The 21,239-nt window shown below is 36.8% G+C and overlaps 1 protein-coding gene across 1 annotated transcript in view; it reads right to left on the bottom strand.

Annotated features, from left to right (window-relative positions):
• The window catches only part of TRPM3 (transient receptor potential cation channel subfamily M member 3), a gene marked incomplete at its 5' end in the record, with an annotated part of 447,240 nt that overhangs the window by 27,442 nt on the left and 398,559 nt on the right, over positions 1–21,239 (bottom strand). Inside the window, 5 exon segments of the mRNA XM_084503856.1 lie at positions 4,848–5,013; positions 5,015–5,269; positions 7,451–7,579; positions 12,292–12,432; positions 20,487–20,654. Coding sequence (XP_084359982.1) covers positions 4,848–5,013; positions 5,015–5,269; positions 7,451–7,579; positions 12,292–12,432; positions 20,487–20,654 — 859 coding nt within the window.

Raw genomic sequence — 21,239 nt, 5'->3', positions numbered from 1 at the left:
AGAAAGAGAGAAAGGACAAGAATTAAAGAAATATATTTGTCCATATTTCCATTAGTCTATGCTGCAAAAAAAGTTTTTAAACCTTAGAAAGAGAATTTTCAGAAACAGTTTCTGAAAAGATGTTCTCAGTTTTACACATATCATTTCATTTTGAAAGAAGGAAAATGGTATCCCCGCGTCTTTGATTTTTTTCCCAGTATTCCTTTTAAGAACTATATAAATGTTATGTATAGGCCTGAAAACACAAGCAGCCATCTGGTCATACCAGTTGCCTGAACAATAATATAAGTTCATAGGCATCAGCAGCATGGCCTGAACAAGGGTTGTGAGATAATGTATTGTTTACAGGCACCTATTGGCAACTGTATCAAAACAAAAGGTCTGAAATGGACTATCTTATTTGTTGGTACCCATTGTCTTGGTGAAAAGGAGGGAACCTGGATATAACATAAGGAATAACGAGTGGCAGAACAGCCTGTTATTGAAACATAAGGCATGCCATAGGGGTAACCAGTGAGAAAGGAAAGCTGTGATACTGGCTGGACTAGAATTCAGGCTGGTGGTGGTGTCCAACAAATGCCATATTTAAAAAAATAAAATGCAGATAACACAGGCACTCAGTCCTATTCTTCTGCATTGTTGAATACCTCATTAGCATATGCACAGCTTTAATTAGTGCCTGCAAACAGTATCTACCCATTCAAAATGTTCCAGGAAAAATTGGGACAGCAGTCCTAGGAGGTTCTCACTAGAGGCTGAAGATTAGAAGAACAGCTGTGCTAAGCAGTATTAGTGGGACCCTCCAGAGAGTGGAGCAAAGGAGGAGCCTTGGGCGTCAAACAGGTACAGCACAGACATACTCAAATGTTTGAAAAATAAAAGTGACTCTTGTAAGGTCTCTGGTAAGGTCCCTTTAGAACTCTCAGTTACAGGTTTATTTATAGGCTTTTATTTATAAGGCATGTTATGATAGAGGCATGTTATTTCCATGGCTGTGGAAGCAACTTCTGTCTGCTCAAACTAAAGAGCCTCAAAACTTTCTGACTCTTAAACCTGTCAGTCTCCACTTTCTCTGGTGGTGAACTCAGCATTCTGAGTTCACTGCAAGGCAGGTGTGCAACCAACGTGCACTTTAACTGGTGGCTCTATAGCTCCACATGGACCTGCCACAGCTAAGGAGCAGGGTGATTCATTTCAGGAGCTAGTGGAACAGGGCTACTAATTTCCAGCAGATGGATCTGCCACTGCTGTTGGGGTTTTTCAGTTAAAAGCACAAGGATGGAGATGTAAGGTCAAAGTAACACTATGAAATTACTTAACAGAGAAAAGAGAGGGATACTGAAAAGCAAACAGATAGGGATATTCTCATACTCACTAAGATAGCAACTCTAAGAGAAAGAGACCTGTAGGGAAGGGCCCTGGTAGGAGAGTCTTCACGAGACAGAATGAAGGAATTGAGGTAGGTGAAAAGAAGCATGGAAAAATAAAAACCTTAAACTAATGCAGAAAAGAAAGACAAAAAAAAACAACACACACACACATATTGGAAGATGAGACATGTAAATAAATGCCTTAAAGAAATAAAAAATGGACAAATAAATCATGAACATTCTTATGTTTTTTCAGGTCATTAATCTTTCAAGAAAACCTGGTTGAAGGGGAATTCCGGATGATTATATCTCAGACAGCAACCTGAAATGGGGAAGATGCATAATTACTCTTAATTCTTACTGCTTTTAGAGAGATATGGAGATGAAACCTGTATCCTTCCTTCTTCTCTGATAAAAATATGCTTTCATTTAGAAAGATGATATGATATGATATGATATGATATGATATGATATGATATGATATGATATGATATGATGTAATACGCATAAAAATTACTTGCTGGAAATTAAAAAAAATAATCTTAAATGTTTCCAACACTTTTGATCAAGATTCACAGAGGTTTGAACTCACTTTGCAAGAAATTAAATTTTCAGTGTTATTTTCCGTTCAACCAGTGTATTAGTGTTTCCCTCATTCAACCAGATATCATTCTAAAATGTCAGTAGCTTGTCTTGAATTGAGTGAAATATATGGGCGTGTTTCCACTGACTGCAATGAGCAGTGTATCAGGCCCCTTGGCCTGCAGGCTCAAATTACAATTGCTGTTTTAACAATGCAGTGACTGTTCAGTCATTCTGAAGAACCCTTTAGTCACCTATTCAAACAGCTGATAAAACAAAGATCTTTTGGTGCAGTTTTATTAAGAAGTTGGCTCCATTCCCCCTCGCCCCTTTTTTTTTTTTTAATCAAAGAAACTAAGAAAATGTAGACATTCCCATACAGAAGGGGAACTGATATACTTCTGACTCTCTTGACATGCACAGTGATTGCATTTCATTCTGAAATAGGCAGGAAGTAAATCTACCATTGTGCAGGGATTGGAAAAGCACACTATAATAAGCACATTCTGTAACTGAAATTAGTAGATAATAATAAACTTTGCCATTCATCTTCTTCCTCCTCTCTTCATCCTTCCTTTTAAACCTCTGAATACTATTCCTGCCTTAATTTAATTTGCATATTTGTTCACAAGGCCCACTAAAACCTATTACTGCTATTCTGTTGGATGCAGTGGAGAGGCAGGTGAAGGGAAAGTTCCTTTATATTGGAAAGATGAAAAGAGTCATCTGTTCCCTCCTGAGTCTAAAATTTGCTTAAACAGAAGCTCAGTATAAAAGCTCAGGCTATAGATTGCATTAAATATAGTCTGCTGAGGAACTCAATAGCTGTGATGGGCTTACTTTTTAGAAACAAGTACAAATTTATTGTCTCCACAGCACTGAATGGTACTTGCAAAGAGGTAAATGTGCCTGTGATTTAAACAGAAATACACAGGGGAGGCCACTGCAGCCCAGAGTGAGCAGGTGCAACCCCAGGGAAGTCTGTGCATGTTATAAATGGGTTGGCCATTACACAGGGGAATAAGCTGGCCAGAAAACAGTTGTTAGGGGCAAATTTATGTAACTGAAACCAGCTGGGCATTGCATATGTGGGCAAAATAGATGTGCCAGAGTTGCTGAGTGCATGGAAAACTGGATGAGGTGTGAAAATCAAATAACAGGAAGGCATAAAATAAAACAACTTCCCTTCTTTAACAGATGCCCACACCTTCAGAGAAATCTGGTAGCTGAATTCAAAACTCTCTGAGTAGGTGCTAAGCCTACAGAGGCTAGTGATTTTCATGCATTAGTTTTCCAATGAAAGTGGAGTGCAACTTAATTCATTATGCACATGTAAGAATGACAAAGGAATGTAAAATATATTATTTTGATGATTTCAACCATTTCCTTTCTATGTTGATACCAGTGGGGGAAAAAAACAAACAAACAAACAAACAAAAAAAAAACAAAAACAAACAAACAAAAAAACAACCACAAAACACTGCTTAAACTACTGGTGAAGCTGGGTTCCTATCAGTCCTCCATAACTCTGACTGCTAGAAGTTTGTTATTCATGATCAACTCGTTTAATATTGAACTGTTTTTTGGGCTGCTTTTGCTAACATAACAGCTCTGAAACTTTTTGGCCATGATATCTGTGAAAATTAATACAGAATTGAAGGATAATTGGTTTTAGTCCTTTCTCTCATCCTGCTGTCCTTTTCCAGTAATTCATAGCAAGAACTCCTGAGTGTTCCTGTAGTGGTGCACTCTGGAGCACTGCAAATCCCCACCCATAAAAAACCTGTTGGCTTCCTTGAAGGAAGGAACCAGACTTCAAAATTCTGTCTGCAGCAAATAAACACTGGGCTTGTTGTGAGTAACTTAATATCAAAGAATTGTAGTCCATGAATTCATATATGTCCCTTTTTCCTACATGTATGATGGCAAGGAAGTAGGGTTGTTGGCTTTTCATTTTATGGACAATGGTAAGGCAAACAGAACACAGAACCTATTTGAATTTATTCAATATTGTCCACATATCAATTAGATAGCAGTAATGATATTTATAATTAGGAAATTTAATATCCAGTTTGGCTTTTACTGAATACTGACCTCAAGGATTATTTCATCCTTATTTTTAAAAATAAATCTTAAGCTCTAGAATGCATGAAGCAGACATTATTTACACAACAAAAGCTGGCTAACTGTATCTAAAACATAAATATATGTGTTAGCACATGTTTAGCTACATGTGCAGGTACCCGAATATCAGTGACCTGTACATGTGTTTCTGTAAACTCAACAATTTTCCTTAACTCAGATAAGCAAAATTGTGCTTTAATGTAACGCTTCTGCTGATATAAATATATATATAAATACAAAAAGTTAAATGTTACACATACAACTATACATATCACTTGATCCACTTTATATGAATTTACTATTATGTAAACTATTAATTCGTGTGCCACACTGTATACATGTGATGCAGCCAGGGGACAGAGGCTGCAGTTAGGCACATAAATTTCTCATCTCACAGAAATATACCTGAACAAGCAAGAAAGACATGTGGCTATGGAACAAAATAGAGAAATGTCACGGTTTTAATCTGACCATTATGGTTTTGAACATACTTACTGTGACATAATTTCTTTGAGGGTCTCAGAATCCTGATTTTTTTTTTTTTTTTTTTTTTTTTTCCTCCAAGCTAAACAAATCTCTCTCCTTTGCAACTAGTTGAGAATTAATACCCTGTGTGTTTACTGCAAATGAGGTAGATGGCTTTGCTACTGAAGAGAGATCTGAGAGAAACACAAACAATATATCATCTAACAGAATAGGCAGAGTCTAATCCCCAGTTCTGGGGGTCTGTGCAGATGATCTGATTCAATAAGGACCTGATTTTTAGCTTACATGAAAATACTAATCTGTTAAGAAAAAAAAACAAACAAACCAACCACAAAACAAACAAAAACAAACCACAAAACAAAAAAACACTGGAGTGATTTAATTGGCCAAACCAGAGACACTGAATCAAGAACATGCTGGCAAAAAAAGAGAACGAGTTCATCAACTTTTCTTACCATTTTTCCAATCATCATAACATATGGTCCCAAGTACTTGTTTACTCCGAAGATGTCTAGTAATCGTATATACCAGTAAATGATGTTGACACAGTATATGACCCGGCCATCACTCCGGAGTGGCAGATCTTGCAGACGGAGGACCATCCCAACAGAGAACAGCAGGATAGCTATGAGATCTGTAACATTCCAGTACTCTTGCAGCCAAACTTTTACTTTCTGTAACAGTTTCCCAGGCTCTGACATCAATATCTGAAGGACACAGGACACAGAGAGGAAAGGAGCTGAGTTGCCTTAATTTAAGCCTGAAATAAAGATAGGTGCCACACTGCCTGCAACCAAAACTGGTAGCTCCCTAGCATATAATACTATATGTACTCTCTAATTTTTTTTTTTTTTTTTTTTGTGTGAAACCTTCAAATTCTTCTAGTCTTAGCCTGCATCTATTTGTAAAATATTTTTTTAAATAAAAGGTATATAATACATACACATATATATACTATATATATATATATATTAAAAAGGAATAAAACCTTAATTCCTCTGAAATCCCCCCAAAAATAGAAGAAATGTAGGTATGACTTTTCGTTTCAAATTGATTGATCCTAGTTAGAGTCTTAGAATAGAGGGAGAAACAAAGAAAGGCATTTAATCAGGAAATTCACTGTTAAAAACACTATACATTTAAAGAACATTATTCTAAAGTATGTATCAAAATGTCAAGAAATTTGTTACTGACCATAAAGATCTGGGATTGGCATTAAAACCAGCAAAAGACTAGCTATCACTTGGACTTGTTTTTGGAATTTCAGTTCCACAGCTGACAAGATAATTCATAAAAATAATTAATCTTACCTTATGAATTTATCACCATTTTATTTGCTAGATCATTTGGGAGAGCTGATTGTTTTCCTGAATTACTGCTGAAACTATTCCTCAAGTGATTTCTATGAATAATTCCTAGCTTTTAGTTAGTTAACAAGCTGTTTGTTTTAATTTTCTATATTTAGCATGAGAACATTTGAGCAGACTCATACAGTTCCTTAAAGAGAGGAATGCCATTCTTATAATTTTCTTATAATTCATTTTCAGAATGAATTTTAGGCTCATCTTCCTTGAACAATCTCCAACATCTGCTTAGAAATTCATTCCCACAAATGCTCTTGATAAACTTTTGTGGAAAGGACAATTTAGGGTGAATGATTAGATATAAATGGCACACTCCATTCCTGCCAGCAGTCTCCCACCTACTGAGCCAGCGGTGCTTTGTCTCCATCAGTGCTGCAGAGCCACCGTGTGGCTTGCCGCCTCTATTTCCCTTTTTCTTTTGGTTAGCGAAGGACACTCGCTCAATTAACGTCTTTTCCTCTGCTCTTTTAATTTATAATGTAGTTTGCCGTGCAGTGTTTGAAACCTATATTTGGAGTCTAAGTGGCTGTTGCAAGACCATTTTCTGCTAGTCCTCAAAAACATTTGCTGCAGAACATACAGACGTAAATGGCAACAAATTCAGCCCAGGGGTACAAATGTGCTGTTTCAGCTGAGGTCAATGGGACTTGCACCTACACACATCAGGGATGAATTTGGCCTCTGGTGGCATTGTGGAATAAATGAACATTTGGCCAAGTGAAAATGGCACAGAAGAGTCTGCGGCTGGGAGAGACCATGAGGGGCAGGGGGTGGCAGAACAAGATCACTCTTCCTATAGACTGAGCACTACCTTAAATAATTTCTTAGCTCTATGTGTCTGCTCTAGCATTTTTAGGGAGATGCATGCTATTGCTGGACATAATTACTAAGAAATTTCAAGATTAAAAAGGGGGAGAATCTATCCAAAATATACTGTAACACTCATCATGGATCTAATTTTTCCCCCAGTTATGTCTGGTTTTATTTAATGCTTTCACATGAGGTACTTGGACAGACAGAACAATTGTAAATTTTGAATGAACTCTACTTTTGGTGAGGATTCAGGCATAGACTTCTTGGTTATCATTCTATTGTCATGTCTCTGTGTCCATTCCATTATACTCTTATCTCCCTTCTCTATTCCTCAAACATACTTCAAAGCCTAGGCATCATTTCAAGGATGATGGCCGAGCTTTAAGGTATATCAGAATCGCACCCCATACTTGTGAATGGCATTTGACATGCATCATGCAGAAATCTGAACAGAGAAATTCCATGCAAGTAAGGTCATTATACAAAGAAAGGAAGCAATTCTTGGTTTAAAAATGGAGGAAGATAGAATTTTTAATGCTGTGTTTTTAACAATTCATCTGCTTTTCTGAAAAAAAAAAAGAGAAATTTTATATTAAACCCATTCATCAGAAAATATCCTGAGAAAAATAATAAAAACAAATATTAAAATGCATAAAGACACACCACACATTGTATTTTTCATTCTGTCTTTTGTGGTTGGGTTGACTTTACCTCTCTCATCTTCTCTATTCCCAGAGTGAAAATGTATGAGATGACAATCCATTCCTGTGTAGATGGCCAGCGATCCATCTTCACTAACACTATATAATTGAACAGCATCAAGTAGCCTATGTATGCCAGCTGTAAAGAAACAAAATTAAATGAATATTAGTAGTCACTACATTTATACATCTGAGCCAGTTTCTCAGGTGTGATTTGATGTTCCTAATTCCAGTGTAACTAAACAGACCAAAGAAAGATCAGAGAGTACTCCGGGTTTTAAGCTCACATTAACATATTAAACTCAGATTAAGCTCATACTAACATATACAATATAGAATCTACAAAATACATGTACATATATCCTCTCCTCTAGCTACAGCTGCCTCTCCAACAAAACTATATTAATACAGTCCCTTCAGATTTTCCCACAGTGGCGGGGACTGCCATTTCACATATCGCAATGCTGGCTACCAGACACTGATTTACTAAGTTAACTCGTGTGAATACTTCTCCCCCATCCACTTCTAATAACAATTACTTGTCCAGCATCCCTGCTCTTTGCTTCCTCTCCTTGTTCACCTAACTTGGGGTCACTGACAATTCATGCCCTTTTTGCACAATCCTTGCTTGGTATCCAAAAGGTTCTAAGTATCATTAGAGATGTCCCTACTCAATGAAGTACTGCTTTAACTTCCACCATCATTCCTCCCCCAAATACTGCTACTCCTACTTACTTTGCTGCAGCAAGTAGCCATGCAAAGTCATACATTCATTTGCCTTGTATTTTCTGCAAGTTTTTGTTTTGTTTCATTTTCTTTTTTCCCTTCTCTAATACATCTACTTTCTGGCCTAATTTTTGATACAAAGGAAAGTATGGTTGAAGTTTTTGGTTTCTTTTTCTTTTCTTTTGTCTATGTTGAATATAATTGGTCAGTCAAAGAAATACAAGTTAGCAAATAGTATCATCAAGTTCATGAAACTCAGAGAAGCCTAACTGTTACTCTGGAGTGTGAGCTGTAGCAAAAGTGAGCAGCTGGGGCTGGGCTCTGTGTTGACCAGAATCCCTCTTCATATCTACTTTGCTTTTCGAACAGCAGCCCTACAAGAACCTTCACCTGAAGCCAAATTTAAATCAGAGAAAAGATGATTCAGTTCTGTGCATGAACATTTTAATAATTGTTGCAGAATGCTTAGTACATACATTTGTATTACAATACAGTTCTTTTGCAGTTCCATAATACCCACAACTATTTTGTACTCAGTATCAGACTTCAGATGAAACAACCACAGAGGGTCTTAGTACTTTGGGATGGGATTATTTCAAGTGTTCAGCACCTCACAAAACATGATTTATAATCTTGCTGTATTTGTTACAGAAAATTGCTTCTGCTCCGTGTAAAAGGCACAGGATTCTTGTTTCCCTTTCAGTTGCTGGTTTTAAGGATACTTGAGAACTCCTTACATTGTCCTTAAATATCTACACAGATAGGACAACCAGTTGAATCACAGCTTCTCATATGCTTAAAACAGAGGAGAAAATGATTTCACGGGTCTTTCAGTTTGTGAGTAAAAATGAATTGCAGATTTCGGGTCTGGAGATATCTTGGTTTTACCTCACCACTCTGGAAGGAAACTGAGAGCAATATTGATTTAAGTCAGCATCTAGAGTATCAGCTGAGTTAGCCAAACAACTATTTGGGCAGGCAGAACTACAAGATTTTCAGTGTAACTAGGGGCTTTTGATTTTAATTGTTTTTCTTTCCTTTGTTGTTGTTGTTGTAATCACTATTGCTGGTTTTTGTCAATCAAAAATTACTGAAAGTTACTGGAATTTTTTTGCATGGAAAAATTTGGTTTAATCTTGATTTAATGATGAAATTATGCTGACATCATACCTTTTTAACCCAAGAAGCCATCCCTTCAGACCATGGCTGACTTCCTCCATCTCCCTCTCTAGGAGGGATGGTCCTTACAGGAACATGTTCTAGTCCCACACTACTGTCAAATTTCAGTAGGGATGCAAATACTGGTAGTCAAGATTTTTTGAAAGTGCTATTACACAAGTAACTAAACCTTCTTTTTTTTTTGCTTTTACGAAGAGCTAGTGTCTGCCATTTCTACCCCTGAGTCCAGTACCTGAAGACACTAAGCAGAGGAGTAGCTGCTAGGAATTTTCTAGGATGGGTTCCTCCCTGCCCTCCTGTGGATGTTGTCCTATTTTGTGTATACTTCAATATGCACCACTGTAAGGGACAAACCTGGAAATTGCAACCAGCAAGAGAGTGCTTCAAAAATGAATGTACCCTCCTCTTTTCTCACAGATTGCAATAATTAAATGATCATAAAGTGACTTGCTTCCAAAATTAAAAACTTAGGACGAAGCTGTTCTGATGCCTGGAACATGACTCTTTTTGGGGATTCAATTCCCTTTGTACCTCTTTCTCACAGGAGGTAGAAATGGGGCTTCTCACATCATGACAGCATTTCAATGTAAAACTCGTACTTCAATGGGGAAGGCTGTCCTCTTCTTATTGGACAATCTCTGGGCTGAAACCTTTGAATCATGATTTTCAGTGCAACAGCCACAAAAATAGAACAGAGTAGTTGACTTTTGAAACTACCGCATGCCCAGAGAGAAAGGCAAAATTCCTTTTTGTTTGAGAAAACGCTGTTTATTTTAGCTCATCTGCTGAGCCAAAATATTTCTTACACAGAAATTTCCACATCTAAAGCACTCTTGTTTATTTTAAAAATGAAGATGGATAAAGACAAGTAGATATAGAATAATCAAATGATTTTAAATGACATGCAGAAGCCACATTTCTTACATTTTGGAGTTTGGAATGTAAAATTTTGAAGATTGCTTTTGAAATCTATGATTAGTGTTTCTGCCTGTGCATTTGTCGTGTGATAGGCTGCACAATTTTAATGGTCTTATGAAACATTTTTTTTTTCTGTCCTGGAATTCCTGAACATACCCACTGGTCAAGCATTGCAATTGCACCTTAAATTGCACCTTAATTTGCTCTTGAAACTTGGTACAGGCAAGATCCGACTTTAATAAGTGACCTTAAGTGAGACCTGCCTCAGGACTGTAGAACCAAGTCTAAAAGGCAACATAATATTGATCTTTCTCCCATTTCAAAATTGAGTTAACAGGGAAAGCCAGTATGTTTGTTTCTGTTTACAGTGAAAAGACTTTTCTGGTTATACATAACATATATAGCAATTGATAATGGGACCAGGTTGCTGCTGATGAGTTTCTAGACTCATCATGCTGATTAACCTCTAATGGCCACAGTTCAGAAAGCCGTAACTTCAAGTTGCCAAACTGGAACTATTTGCTAGCATAAGCAGTCCACTACAGTTTGGTTTCTATAAATGTAAGTTGTTTCTGCTGTCTGTAGACATATTGTCTGGATCTCAGTAAGGCATTTTTTTCTTTTAAGAAGTCATCTACAGAAGGAAGCAAACAAATGCATTCATTGCTATTTGCTGTGATTTCAGCAGAATGATGGAAAATTTAACTGGGATGGACAAGAAGTCAGCTGAACAACTCCATAGTGACAAGGCATAATTAATATGCCATATTGGACACATGTTTTGACAAGATAAACTTAGAAATCCCTGACAATGGAAAATCTACTGTCTCCTTACATGATTTATAACAATATTTCTCAGAACATGTAGAAGCTGTTTCCTAATATCTTACCAAGAATTGCCTTGATGCAATCCTATTCAGAAAGGATTTGGACAGTATAAGGATTTGGACAGTATTCTTGTATTCTTCAGATTTTGTTCCTTTTTACAGAAACTTACACATATTTGAAGACCATTGCATTCCTTCTGCAGGACTTTTTTTTTTTTTTTTTTTTTTTTGGCCTTCAAACCAGTACACATTTTTCACATTATGCAGAAACTGAAGTGGATTATAATATTCCAGTGAAGCTGATTGGAAGGACTAATTTCCATGTTCATTTTAATTTTGATGTCATCCTTCTACATTCCAGAGCCATTTACAAAACTTCATCATCCAAGTTTTGAATGAAAATAACAGATGGTACCTGATGTAAGAGGGACCCTAATAGAATCCTTTCCAATCCCTGATTCCAGCTGGGTAGAGAATAATTAACATCAACTCTTGAGGATCAATCACCAAAAACCTTTTTATCTATGTAATAACTTTAAGTAATATAGCAATTACTAATGTATCTGTGAGAATACCTAGTAAAATTTTTGACTTACTATAGTCAAAATATATGACCTCAGCTGTTTTCTGTCCCATCTCCAAGGTTTGTTTCTTTATAACATAGGGATATTAGCTTGGTTTGACTTAGTTTGTCGCTGAAAAATGTATGTCGGTTACTATTCATATTTTTGTTATCTTGTGGCTACTTACTCAAACACTTTCTTTGAGAGACACTTTGCAGACTAGTAAAATCAACAAAGCAAAAATGTTCCAAGAAAAAATGTGTTCTGTCTGTTTCATATTTTCATCAGTTATTATCTGATTTGAGATGGTGATTAAAACCAGCTTTGTATTGGGCTTACTATTGGAAACACTCCTATTGGGAATTCCTTGGGAGCACTGATTGCAGCAAGCTACTACTTATTGTACTTGACAAAAGTTTGCATGCAGTGTTTAACCATTAATTTCCTAAATAAAGTGTGCTGAATTTAAAACACTTTGAAAGGTTTGCAAGTGCTATCTGACTTCTTCACAACATGTTTATTAAATTATTTAAGCCCTCCAATGCACACAGACACAGACTTTCAAAAAAATACACAATATGACTTTAACCCAATTCTGGTACTTGTCCAAATCAGTAGTAACAAGAAAGATATCTTACTGTGTAAAACCAAAATTTAACAATAGGAGCATTGTAGAATTCATAAATCTTTCTTCCAACAGGAATCAGTCTGTGTCTGCTCTGAACTTCCTCTTCCTCTTTCTTTCTCGAGGATTCTCCATTCCCTCGACCCAGCATTGCCTACAAGAAAGGACACTTTTATGTTCCTTTATTTCTGAAGAGCAAATTAAGGTTTATTTATTTATTTATTTATTTATTTTAATTTCAAATGGAAATTATTCCAAACTTATCTGATTTCTTGATCTTTAGACAAAAACAAGTGACCACAGCCATGTGCAAAATATTTCATTCTCAGATTATCTTTTATAGAGGGAAGATGTACTTTAGTTCCTTCTAAATTGACAAAGTAATGCTTTGGCAGAAGGCATCAACACTAGTGTGAAATCCTTGAAAGGTGAACAAAAAATGAGATGTGGAGAACATTTCTCCTTTTGGCTGTATAGACAGCAAGAGTTTTTACCTGACAACAGTTTCTTAGTATGCACTTCACAATAAACTAATACATTCAGAAAACAGATAAGTTTTGTTTTTAAACAATCAGAAGATCATAAAGCTGATACTGACAGTGAACAACAGGAGGAAAGATGAGTTGGCAGCTGCTGTACTGGGAGCAATGAAACTAGTGACTGTTCTTCTGTTGACCACAGGATGCATCATAGACCATGATACCACATGGATGTAAAGGACTGAGGATGCAGAGTTCACTGCAACATTAAGGCCTTAGATCACAAGATCCTTCTACATGACCACAGCTTCTTCTATAATGAAGTTCCAGAGTGCTCATGCACTACCTCTGGTACACACTAACTGTAACTTTTGTACTACAGACTCACTGAAAATCTACTGTGAGCTACAGAATCATATACTTAAGAAGTCTTCAGTTATGAGTACAAAGCTATCATGCAAAAGATGCTAATATTATATTTACTCTTAGCTTCATGCTCAGCTTCAGAGAGAAGTGGAAGGAGTAACTGAACAACACACTCCTGAAGTTAGTGCTAAAAGAAGTTACCACTTTGTATTTAGGGTACAGACTGATCTATTAAATGTTCTTTTGAAAAAAAAAAATATATTTATTTATATATAGTTATAGTGAATTTTAGTTCCCTGTGTACAGAGAAAGTTCTTACTACTTAGTTTCTTAGTTTGTGGCAACAGCTATAGACTACAACATACTTCTGCACATGAAAGCAACTGCAAGAATCAAGATACAAGAGTCTTAAGTAATTACGGAGCGATTGCACAATGACGGTCTTATTGAAATACTTTTACAATATTTGTACAAGTAGATCAAAATATTTTAGTGCTTTTATGGTAACTGAAGTAAACTTTCAACGTCCCTGAAGATAAATTCTTTACTATGTGGGTTTTGAGGCACTGGAACAGGTTGCAAAGAGATGCTGTGGATGGACCATTCCTGAAGGTGTTCAAGGCTGGGTTGGATGGGACCCTGGGCAACCTGATGTAGTAGGTGGCATCCCTGCCTGTGACAGAGGGGTTGCATCTGGATTATACTTATGGTTCTTTCCAACAGAAACCATTCTGTGGTTCTATGATCCATAACTTAAAAATATGGGAAACTAAATCACTAAAGAGAACAATGATATGGCAAACATAGTCTTGAAATTAAGATGTGTTTTTTTTTTTAACTGTCTCTGTGGTCTCTTAATTCACAAGGATATTCAACACATACTTAACTAGTGAACTTCACTACTCACATATTTGATTGTAAGAATCACATACGGTTCTCATACAGGTCTATGGTCTAAAAAAAAATAATTAATGCAATAATGCAATGACCACTTTTTTTTCTCTCTCTCTCTCTTTTTTTTTTTTTTTTCTTTCAGTCAGAGTAGAAAAAAAATAATTAATGCAATGACCACTTTTTTTTCTCTTTCATTTTTTTTTTCTTTCAGTCAGAGTAGACATTTGTAACATTATTAGGACCACGTATAATCCTAGATGCCTGCTCTCTAATATTTCAATTTCATTTAATTATGCAGTTAGTTTTTTTCTCTGTTTTATTGCTTTCCATGTGATCTCTTTTAAGCCTGAATATGACTGTGCATGGATGTTGCCTTTCACACTTTGAAAGTTGACAAAGAAAATTGAACAAAGATTCAAGACACAGGTATACCATACTAAAACTAGCCTGCTGATAATGTCTTGAAACTGTAGCATTTTTTTAAGTTACCTGTTTCCATTACCTTTTTATGCCTGCTGATCTCTGTTTATTCCCACAAATACATATAAAAATGTATATTAAAAAAATTAAGACACCCCCTGCTGATTTTCACACAGCCCATAAAAACCCTTTAAAATCCAGAAAAAAAAAAAACCTTTAAAATCCAGAAAGAGCTTCATAAAAAAAAGAAAAAGCTGAAGTAGCTGTGTCCTGTTTTCAGCCACAGTTGTAAACATAGAAGTATATTTCTTATTAGATGAGCAGGTAATCTACAAGAATGGGAGACTTATTGCATATACCTGTGGTAATAGAGGCTATACAACCTTCACAGAACCCTGGGTATCATTACCTGAAATCTACAAAACCAAACTGATTCCCCAGTCTTTAAAAAGGATTTATTATGCTTTGAAAATATTCTAGCCTAGGAAGGTAATTTCTTTGTTTCTCTCTACCTCCTGACACTGTTTAGGGAAAAATGCCATCTGGTGCTTCAGATTTTTCTGCAGCTTTTCCCAAGGCTTTGTATTTGCTGTCCTCTGGTGCCCAAGAATTTTGCAGGAGAGTGAAAATAAAAGCTGGCAGCTTTAACGAATGAGTAGTCCTGTGCTTTTGTGAAGGGGATTATTTTGCAGTCTAAATCCTTCAAAATTTTATAAAAGTAGTATTTCTGAGATATCCTTCACCCTCATTGAAATCAGTGAGTTTTGTGTGTTTTAAGGATAAAGCTCCTTCAGAGTGAGGCTATATGCTCATGGATGCTGATTTCTTGTTTCTTATTGCTTTTTTGTTCATAAATGATGCTCTAATTTTATCTTGTTATATTTTTGAATTAACTGCGTACTGTACAATACTATCCTCTCCCCTCCCCCATGCTACAGATGGGGAATTGCTCTGAGATGGCTGGGGATTAGATTTGTCCTAGTGTCCCTGACTATTAATTATATCATGGTATTAACAATTTGAAAAGCCTCCCCATTAGAAACATACAGAAATAACCTAAGTCACTGTGTTAACTGAATAGCTGCAATGCCAAATATGAAAAAATGTGTTTCCACTTGGAGGGGGAAGCAAGAAGGTGGGAATAACTCAAGACACTGCTCTGTGTAGGCGGCATCTCTTTCTCTAATACACAATTCTGTCCATGATTCACTATGAGTCATGCAAGGTAAGCCTGACAGCAGTGCAACAGTAAATTACTGTACAACTGCATCATTGTGGCCTGAGGGGGTTGATGTGTGCGTACTTTTTACATGGAGATTTTCTGTCTCCCCCCCCCCAATTTTATTTTGTTTACTTGAGGACTGGTCATTGACACAAAACCAGGACAGTTTTGGGTTCTGTATTTTTTTTTGTTAAGATATGTTAATGATTGAATGATATTTTATCTGTTTTTATAATTAAATAGCAAGAGTTTTAGTCCTGTTAGCATGATCAAAGCTCTTCACAGTTTATCATTAGTGAAATGTACATGCTACACAGAGACATACCCTGTACTCACAATGAACTAGTGTGGAAATAGTACATAGATGGGTGGACATACATGCCATACCTCGCCCTGTACATCACCTTGTATCCTGCAGTGTGCATAGAAATGCTGCCTCCGTGCTAATTGTTCCAGGGCTATTGCTCTCTGCATTGAGCTGCTGGCAGGAAAAATGCCTTTGTGTTCTACGTGTAAAAAAGTGGATTTTGCACATGCTCATTGGTTCTTTAAAGTGAACAGAGAGCGGACATAAATCATTAGGAGCTCAGCTCTCCCAGCTGCTGAGCACTGTGAGCCATGGAGAGTGCTGGAGCATGACAGTGACACATGAAGTTTCTGAAACTCTCAGAGAAATGGAGGGAAATCCCTTATTATGGAGAGGTCCAGCACTGGCGCTTCTGCCTTGTGAGCCCCAGCAGAATTTCCCACTTTTGTTTTCCAGATGGGTTACAGGGGTGCCTCACTCCTGGCACGTGAGATGCTACAAGCACTGTGGTTAGTAGCATGGGTGAGATGGCGTGGGGGCATGATGGCACTGCTCTTCAACCTTTTCTAGGTTAAAAACTGCATTTTTACTGATTTGGTTAGTTCTTGCCATGGAAAAAAAAGCTAAGCATATGTACTATGGGTAAGATACAGGTCTGCCCAGAGGTCTTGTTGCTGGTGAACAATCCTATCACAGAATTTCTAGGTTGGAAGAGACCACAAGATCATCGAATCCAACCTCTGACCCAACGCCAACAGTCCCCACTAAACCATATCCCTAAGCTCTACATCTAAACGTCTTTTAAAGACTTCCAGGGATGGTGACTTCACCACTTCCCTGGGCAGCCTATTCCAATGCCTAACAACCCTTTCAGTAAAGAAGTTCTTCCTAACATCCAACCTAAAACTCCCCTGGCGCAACTTAAGTCCTGTCACCAGGCACGTGGGAGAGTAGACCAACCCCCACCTCGCTACAGCCTCCTTTAAGGTATCTGTAAAGAGCAACAAGGTCACCCCTGAGCCTCCTTTTCTCCTAACTCAGACTTTTGCCCATGGAAGTTCAAATTTCCTATTTAGTGTGGAAAATTAGAAAAATGCAACAACAAACAAACAAACAATCTTCTAAAGGACTTTAATGAGTTGTTCTGTATCGTGAAATAACACCATTTACTGGGAAACTAGTAAGTGAATAATAAGGCACCGAAGGAAGATTAGGATGCTCCTAATTGCAGTTTCTAGAACCATTGTTAAGGTGAGGCTAGTCCACTGAGGTTTCTGACCAGCCTAAAAATTAGCACCTAAAGTAAGATTCTGACCAGGACATTGTACAAATACAAAATGTCTCTGGCCTTCAGATTTTAGTGCCTTTCTGCTCCTCTAGGTCTTAATAAGAAGGATTAATAACTAGTGGCTCCTTCTATAAATTCTGGTAAATTGATTGGAGCCAAGGGAATGGTGATGAGAACAATATTTGAGAGTGGTTTTGTGAGTAGCTGCTATAAGGAAAGTCTGTTGCCTAGCATCTAGGTGTTGAAGGAATGTGTGCCCAGCACTCTCAAATATGTGTTATAAAGCTAAATGCAGGTGTGAGTAACAAGTAGTTTACAGTAAATAAACACTGCATCTTTATATAGTATACCCAAATGTTCACCTACCTACCAGTTCCTTTGAGATGAGAGTAAAATAAGCATATATAAGCAGATGCACCCATGTGGGGACTTCATTGTTGCTGTTCTCTATATGATCACATTATTCTGTGCAAGTGAGATGTAAAATACTGCAAAAATCACATCAACCTGATCCACACTAGAAAAATGCAGTCCAGACTAAGGAATTGACTCTTGTTCTATCATTAGTCTGGGCTAAATTTCACAAGAAAAAGATTTCATAAGAAATCAATTCACAGATCTTGATTATATGCAATCCCTTTATCTTAGTAATACCTTTATAAAAATTTGTGTGGTCATAAGATTACTGGAATACACATATTTCAGTAGTATTCTGTGTGAAGGATTATGAATAAAACTAGGCAGACTATTTGGATTACAGATTACTTGCTAGAAATGGATTTATGAGGTGACAAAAAGTGTTAGTGTTCTTAGTTTGTCAATGTTATTTGTTTAAACTTGAAGCTGAACAAAGCTTGGAAGGCCAAACCATGGAAAATTTTGGATTTTCAATGATCCCGTGTCAAATAAACAGATTTTAAAAAAATGCACTAACCCCTTAAAGAATCTATTTTTTAGTCACGAAAATGAAAAAAAAAAAGGGGGGGTGGGGAGGGGAATGCGCATTTCACTTTGAATATAAATAATATTAGTCAAGATTAAAGTTAATCACTGCACCAAAATATCAGTTATTAAAACAGATTATATTACAAATGCTTTGTAGCAGGTGTTATGAATAATCGCAAAGTATGTTTAGGGTCAATGGCTGATCTATTGAACCAGAGTTCAGCAACTGATTAAACATTTGTGATACCAAATCATAACCATTTATTAACCTTAATGAACTATGAATAAAGTATCCTGAGTATAATTGTAGCTAAACGTTAAAGTTCTCAAAGGCGCTTCCCAAAATACCTGTTAGATATCCTCTCATTAGTGAAGAGGCCAGATCTAACATGTCAAGCAATTTGACTTAGGTCAGAACAATCCAAAATTCAATCTGAAATCCTTTCTTATATCTAAAACATGTCAGTAGTAAAACTCTCCCTGACGCAGTGCCTGAAAAGGACTAGGTATAACTACCTATGGTGTACAACCACAGAAATATATGCAAAGTTCTCTGCTAGCAAGTAACTGCTCCTTACAGCTGAAGGGCACAGCTGGCATTGCTCTAAAGCCCTAAGAAGAAGCTGCATTAGAAGTCCTAAAACATGCTACAGGTAATATGGGCAAAAAAATAAGTCAAAGTGTGTCAAGGATTTTTTTTTTTTTTTTTTTTTTTCTGAATTTTGTCAACAACATGGGGGTACTCCTTACACTTATAGAAAAATTGTATCTGTCAGAAACTTTACTAGAAAGATGCATCAAATTTGAGGGAGCAGAAGGGTGGATTCACAAATGGAAAAGAGCAATAAGATTGTCAGCACACTGTAAGGAGAAGGGAGGGAAAAATCTAAGATTAATTTAGAAAAACATATACAGTTCAGCACATAACTTCCTTGTAGCAGGAATCAGAAGATAAAAAGGAAACAGTATTGTAGACAAGAAACCAGGAGCTGGATTATTAACTGCAGAGATGGAAATGACTTCCTCCCCAAATCTCTCCCATTGCCAAGAAAAAGGCAGTTTACAAAGTGCTTATTTGATTTGAATAGGCACTTCATGAGTGGATCAGAAGCCAGGGGTAATACTTTGCAATTGACAGCTAATGAGTGGAGAACAACCCATAGTGGCTATTCTGGCTTCTGGTCCTTCCCAACCACCAGGTTCTTGCCTGCAAACGAGTCCTGTAGGTGGGTCTTGTGGACTGCTCCTTCGGCTTGCCTGCATATGGGGTCCTGTAGGCAGGTCCTTCTGCCTGCCTGCAGACGGGGTCCTGGGGGCAGCTCCTGCTGTTTGCCTGTGGGAAACAGTCTTTTTTTTTTTTTTTTTTTTTTTTTTTTAATTAAGCAGGAAAATCCCTTTTTTACTTCTACTCCTCTGTCCTAACCTTGAAGGACTAGTATTGAGCTTTAAGTCTGTCAAAAGACACCACAACCCACAACCAAAACTAAAAGCAAACTAAGGTAAGGCCTGATAACTCCTGATAACTATGGTTTTCATTCCTGATAATTTTGACTCCTGATACCTGCATAATTTGCAGATCTTTAGCTATTTGTTTCTCTTTGTCTTGTAAATTATTAATATAAGACTATATTACAATACAGACAAGATCTTTCTTACACAGTTCTGCTGATCTATAAAAGCTTTTAGCAAGGGCTGAGCTGTCTAGCTACTTGCCAATGTCTTCAGTTGATTAAAAATGCATGTGTAAATGTGTGAGAGGCACTGAATACAAATTCATAAATGGTTTTGAAAAATGTCACCATTGCTTTTCTTGCCTATTTGCCTGCTTGTCCTCTAATTAACTAACAATCAGTAAATAAATTTCTAGCTTCCACAAGTCTTTGTATATTTCCAACTGAAAAACAAAGAGTTTTCTTTGTTCTTTCAACTGAAAAACAAAGGAGTTTCTTTTCTAACAGAAAGGTGCACTCCCTTTATCATGGTCAAGTTTTATCAATCCTGAAATTTGAATTTATCTGAATCTTGAATTTATTTCAGATAATGCAGCATCAAATTGGATCAAAATATGAAGATATTACGTTACAAAGTGGTGCTTCAGTATCACCACATACTACTGCAACATCAAGACACAATGACAAATTATTTTGATTTGTGCTGAAGAGGTGGGAACATTAGGAGTGGTATCCTATCATCTGCTTAATGTATCAGATGACCTACAGCACCCATAAAATAGCAAACTGAGAGCACTGAGGTTGCTCTCAGTTTGCTATTTATTGTCAGCTCTTACGGTGAGTTCCATGTCCTCCTCCTCTTTTTCTTTCACTGGTTTTTCTTGTTCTTCTGGCTCCTTCTCTTGAAGATGGATCTCATTGGCCTGAGACATGTAAGGCATATCATCTTTGTTCTTGAACTCCAAGCTGAGGATTGAAGGAGGAAGTAGAATTCCTAGAATTACCTAAAGCAATGATAATAATGATAACAATAATCATCACAATACACAGTACAATCATGATGGTTATTTAGTGTCAAATGGAACAACTCCCTTGGGACATTTGAGAAAATAAATATACTTGCACAAGTGAGTTTCTATGGCAATAAAGTATTTGTCACTTGGGGTAATGTTTTCAGAGCTCTGTAGTGAAACAAAGCATGTAAATTCTATTACCACTGCTATGAGTGCTATGGTTAATTGTCTCTCTTGAGTATTTTATCTCATGAGATAAAATGCTTTCTCATCAGATTCATATTGTTAATACATGAATGCATTTACAAAATATTATAGAGGGTCAATGGCAGGTGGTATCTTGGCTATGTTCAGACTTTGGACTTGCTGATTTCTGAGTTTTATGTAATAGAGAACATCAGTGTAAATGACAGACAGGAATTTTCAATTTTAATAGACAGGGTCTCAAGCTCCCTGCATCCATACTTAACACATACAGAAAGTCAAGACATAAACGTGGATCTGAGGACAGGAAGCACAGCCATCAGTAGTAAATGCAAGATGTGCTTAGCTATGCAGTTCCCTTAGATTTTGCTT

Source organism: Aythya ferina (genome assembly GCF_964211825.1).
Source record: "Aythya ferina genome assembly, chromosome: Z".
Lineage (NCBI taxonomy): Eukaryota > Metazoa > Chordata > Aves > Anseriformes > Anatidae > Aythya > Aythya ferina.
The sequence above is the reverse complement of the archived record's forward strand: the minus strand, read 5'-3'. Positions and strand labels throughout refer to the sequence as shown.